The sequence below is a fragment of the Olea europaea genome, unplaced genomic scaffold, assembly GCF_002742605.1.
Source record: "Olea europaea var. sylvestris unplaced genomic scaffold, O_europaea_v1 scaffold4435, whole genome shotgun sequence".
Classification (NCBI taxonomy): Eukaryota; Viridiplantae; Streptophyta; class Magnoliopsida; order Lamiales; family Oleaceae; genus Olea; species Olea europaea.
This window is the reverse complement of record NW_019262742.1, coordinates 1-5,047: the sequence shown is the minus strand read 5'-3', so window position 1 is coordinate 5,047 and position 5,047 is coordinate 1. Positions and strand designations below refer to the sequence as shown.

Here is a 5,047-nt window from a genome sequence, read left to right as displayed (position 1 = left end):
GTTTGACGAAGCTAAAAATCTGAACTGGAATCAGTAGTCTAGTACCATTCTTCACATTTTGCTGTTGTTTGATTTCTCATTGAGTTATTGAGTTTGCACAATGGGCTTGTGCGAGGAGTATAATAGAGCTACAGAATCAGACCCTTAGTTCAGACAGGTGATTTTAATATCCACGTCCGCTTCAACATTCTGCTCGTGAATTAGCAATTATTTTGGTGGAAAAAAATACTGTGCTATCAGTGGCGAACATGACCACTGACTGCCTTCATCTCGCATATATAGGTTATGATATTTGTTAACATTTGCTATCAATTAACTATTGGATATATAATTTGTGAAGGTGGTGTCATTTCTTTTCCATGTTTATGTAAGATGGCATGTCAAGTTTGATGCCTGCTCATATTTTGATTTTACTGCGCATTTATCCAGCCTTTGTTCTTATACGGGATACACACACACAAGCAGAATCACAATCACAATTACGCAGATGCAAAATTTTATAGAAATTTGTACACGGATGGAAGAATGGAATACAATACTTTCCAATTCTGCATGAAGTTAAGGATTGAACAACATAGTGCTTTTTCATTATTTTTAGCATCACCAGACGTTTTCATGCCATATCACTCTGTTATACAATTATATGGTAAGGTGATGATTGTCAATGTAGTGGATATCAGAAACAGAGAACTAAACTAGCCAATGAGAGAGCTGAAAAAAGTGAAAAGACGCATCAGTTATGTAAAACATAAGGATGTGAAAATCTATGTGTGGAATATGAGATTATGGAGTGCTGCAGTCCCATAAAAAAACTATCTGATACTCTATTGATAACCATTGTTTAAAAAAGCTTTTTTGAGCCTTGCGCTTTGAAACCCATCTCACTTGAGGCTATTGTGAAACACCTCAAAACCCGCCCTTTGAGTGCCATTAGCGAGGCTTACGCTTCAGGGTCGTTGTGTCATCTTTTTTTTGGCATTATGTCACTGCCCTCAAGTCTTTGAGCTATTTCTTTACAGCCTACAACATTTTATGGGTGCTTCCATTGTTTCTTAATGCCTTGGAAGGGGAAGCAGAAGGAGAATGCAACAAGTGGAGGATGGTACAAAAGAATGAGTAAAAATAGAGAGTGATGGAGGATGACGAGGGAACCAAATAAATGATTCTCATAAGGATTGTATTGATTCTGTGGTGGTACAATTTTGTTGTGTTATCATGGGGCGGGCAGCTTATTAAATTGGTATTCTTTTTAAACCTGGTCATAGAAATTTACTAAAAATCCTCGTTTGTCACGAGGACCTTCTACTTTCATATTTTTATCATTAATTCCTTTATTTTTGGCCAGGGAGGAGTGCCCATATTATTTTTTGTGCTGTTTGACTAGCGATCCTGGGCATCTGATTTTGATTTTATTTTGTAATTCGAGTTTTCTGCAGAACTTTACACAAAAAAGATGTTTGAGCTGCTGGTTTCTGCTTATTCTACAATAAGCACACAAGATACAGCTCTTTTCCTCGGACTGAATGCTGATGATGCTGCAAACTGTAACCTCTCATCCTTTTTCACATGGCTTATAACATTTGTGCAAATTTAAAGGTTAATGCTTGTTTAGGGGTTGTTTGAGCCCCATTTTTCTCAAACAAATGCATTTTGAAATAGTGTTATGATGAAGAATGTGTATTTAAAAAATAAAATTTTTTTTTGACATTACGTGTAACATTATTTTATTAAAAATGTGTGGTCAAAATGAAATCAAATCATTGTTGAAAAATGTATTTTGATGAAAAAATGAGGCTCAAACAATGGCTTAATCTGCAAGTGGAATGTCTTTGTATTGAGGTTGAAATAATTTGAAAATCAGTGACCGTGCAGGTAGAATTTTGGGTGGATAAATTATGTAAAGCCTACCTCTTAATCTAGTTTTGGGATTGGTGGGGTGGTTAAGATGAAGAAATAGATTAAGTAATTTTTATGACACTGACCGATGACGAGAGAATTTTAATGTCATTGTTGACACTCCTCACCATGTATATAATTATCATTTCCCTATCTTTAAAGTAATTTTAATGTTTCTATAGGATCTTTCATTGTCCTTAACTCTTACCAAACTTGGAACTGTTGAAAAATGGCACTTTAATCAGCTTGAATGCAACTCGTCCCTTGTACGGTAAATTGGTGGAATGGAAATGAATGCTACTACTAACTTGTGCTAACACTTCTCGGTTACTTGCAGATACGCTACAACGTGGTTGGACCTTGGATCCCTCCTCTCAAATGCTAACCGTGAAGAAGCAGGCTGTTGCAACAGAGCAGAAACTGGATTCCAGTAAATTACAGCGCTTGACGGAATACGTTTTCAATCTTGAGCATTAATCCTTTACACTCAGTTATATATATCAGTTCCGATCAGCTCTGGACGATGTAAAATGATATCTAGTTTTTGTTCCAAAACCTTGAGTTGTTTCATCAGTCTTCACTGTTATCGTTAATCAAGCCAATGAGCACCTGCTCGAATACGTTATAAATGTAAAATGATATCTAGTTTTTGTTCCAAAACCTTGAGTTGTTTCATCAGTCTTCACTGTTATCGTTAATCAAGCCAATGAGCACCTGCTCGAATACGTTATAAATGTAAAATGATATCTAGTTTTTGTTCCAAAACCTTGAGTTGTTTCATCAGCGTTCACTGTTATAGTTAATCAAGCCAATGTGCACTTGCTCGGATACGCCGGCAAGGCATTCAATTGCTGGAAGTGTAGACTCAAATGTGATTAGTTCATTTCGCTTTTGCTTCAAATGTATTTTCATTGAGTTAATCAGATGGCTGAATGTGTTGGAATGACCAGTTTCGCAGTGACGACGATAACCATATTGTCAATAACAGAAGCTGCGTTCTAATTTTATACCTGCAGGATTGCTAATGTGAAGATGTGACCCTTCTTTCTAGGGACTCGGAAAGAATATGATGCAATTGTGACCCAACAGACGAACAAAAGTGGAATGGTCCAAATAAATAGAAAACGACTGGACTGGTTGTTACAAACACATTATTACCAAGAACTGTAACTGTACATAAAATTGAATAGTTGTTAAGGACATTACGAAGAAATATCCCAGTAAATATTTTTTTTATTAGAGTAGCCTTTAAGGAAGAAAGTGAAATTAGAATCGTTAAAAGTGTTGTCCAACAGCATACGTGACATGAATCCCACTAGTCGAAGTAAAGGAAAATAATATTTTGTTAGAAAACAGATGTCCAAATTTGTGACAAGCCCAAAATTTGCAAGATGGGATGTAATAATATAAAAATGACAAAAAGAGTTTCAAGAAACTCTCTGAACTATACCTATGCATGCAGGGATATTTATTCTCAAACCTTTATGAAAAATAAAAGGGTTATACAGATTCTGCAAATGGATAAGAAATGAACACGTTTCTTCGGTAATAGATTCTTCTAGTAAATTAACTGAAAATGAATTTTGAGAATTTTCCTGTAGACGAGTTACACGAGTACACAATATTGCGTGTTACTATGTGTGTTGATTCCTCCAGCACCCAAAAATATTGATTATTTGAATGCCAAAAAACCAACTTTGCGACGTGCCGATTATGATAATTTAGAAAAAAAACTCTTAAATGTTTCCCGGCAGAAAGGAAAAAAAGAAATAGCACAAACAATTAGAGCTTGTTGGCTAACTTTATAGTTTATTTTTCCAGTTTGTTCATCTTCTGTACATTTATTTACAGCACATATCTAATAGGGGAAGCACCCAAAAATATTGATTATTTGAATGCCAAAAAACCAACTTTGCGACGTGCCGATTATGATAATTTAGAAAAAAAACTCTTCAATGTTTCCCGGCAGAAAGGAAAAAAAGAAATAGCACAAACAATTAGAGCTTGTTGGCTAACTTTATAGTTTATTTTTCCAGTTTGTTCATCTTCTGTACATTTATTTACAGCACATATCTAATAGGGGAAAAAAAGGAGGAAATTATCTCTTGGTCTTCAAAAGATGAAAGGGGCATATTTCAATTCCTGATTTTCTTACCACGCTTCTTGATGATCACGGGCTTCGTAACGCTGTATAGATCATCAATTGATCTATATCTCCTTTTTCTTTTGGGACAAGTCTTCAGTTCTCTGATAAAGGTGGAGGAAATTTCATTAGAATCACCCACGCTTTCCTCTCGGTTTTGCTCCACCGATTTGGTGGCGTGACCGCCGTGGTTTTCTTTGCTGTAATCGGAATCGCCGCTGAGTTGAATCAGCTGCAAGGCCGCGTCCATTTCCGGGTTAGAGACCATCTGGGGTTTCCTTGCTGACCGCGATTTCATCTTCATTAATTCATATATAGAAAGAGAGAGTTTTAGATGAAGAGGACTTACTTTTATAGGTTTCACAATATTCTAACTGGTACGACAAAAAAATATCTGAATGAATTTCTGAGGGGCAAAAGTAATATTTTAATTGGTATTGTAGAGCATAATGTTGATAAAAAACTTGGTCAGCATGATTTGATAAAAAACTTAACATAATACTGAATATTTGTTCAAAATCAATGGAATGATAATGAATTAATTGTTGGACTCAATTATGGAATTGATAAAATCAAAAGAAATTGAAAAATGAAAATTTTGATTTTTGCCTATGCGAATTCATATATAGAAAGAGAGAGTTTTAGATGAAGAGGACTTACTTTTATAGGTTTCACAATATTCTAACTGGTACGACAAAAATATCTGAATGAATTTCTGAGGGGCAAAAGTAATATTTTAATTGGTATTGTAGAGCATAATGTTGATAAAAAACTTTGTCAGCATGATTTGATAAAAAACTTAACATAATACTGAATATTTGTTCAAAATTAATGGAATGATGATGAATTAATTGTTGGACTCAATTATGGAATTGATAAAATCAAAAGAAATTGAAAAATGAAAATTTTAATTTTTGCCTATGCATACGCACAGGCTTATTTTTGTGCGTACGCGAGATTTGCTTTTTCAAAATCAGAATTGATTTTGCTTCTACTATACGTACGCAA

General features: G+C 34.8%; 1 protein-coding gene across 1 annotated transcript; it reads left to right on the top strand.

Annotated features, from left to right (window-relative positions):
- The first annotated feature begins 44 nt into the window (after positions 1 to 44).
- LOC111387992 (COP9 signalosome complex subunit 8-like) lies at positions 45 to 2,679 on the top strand. Its single transcript, XM_023012646.1, has 2 exons — positions 45 to 1,544; positions 2,234 to 2,679. Exons 1-2 carry the CDS (start codon positions 1,454 to 1,456, stop codon positions 2,371 to 2,373), a joined length of 231 nt encoding a protein of 76 aa, XP_022868414.1. The 5' UTR covers positions 45 to 1,453; the 3' UTR covers positions 2,374 to 2,679.
- The last annotated feature ends 2,368 nt before the right edge of the window (positions 2,680 to 5,047 follow it).

Excerpts from the sequence above, each read along its gene's own strand:
- LOC111387992 (XM_023012646.1), top strand. The coding sequence starts at position 1,454 with ATGTTTGAGCTGCTGGTTTCTGCTTATTCTACAATAAGCACACAAGAT. Across the intron at positions 1,545-2,233 it reads TGCTGATGATGCTGCAAACT|ATACGCTACAACGTGGTTGG; the intron begins GTAACCTCTCAT and ends GGTTACTTGCAG.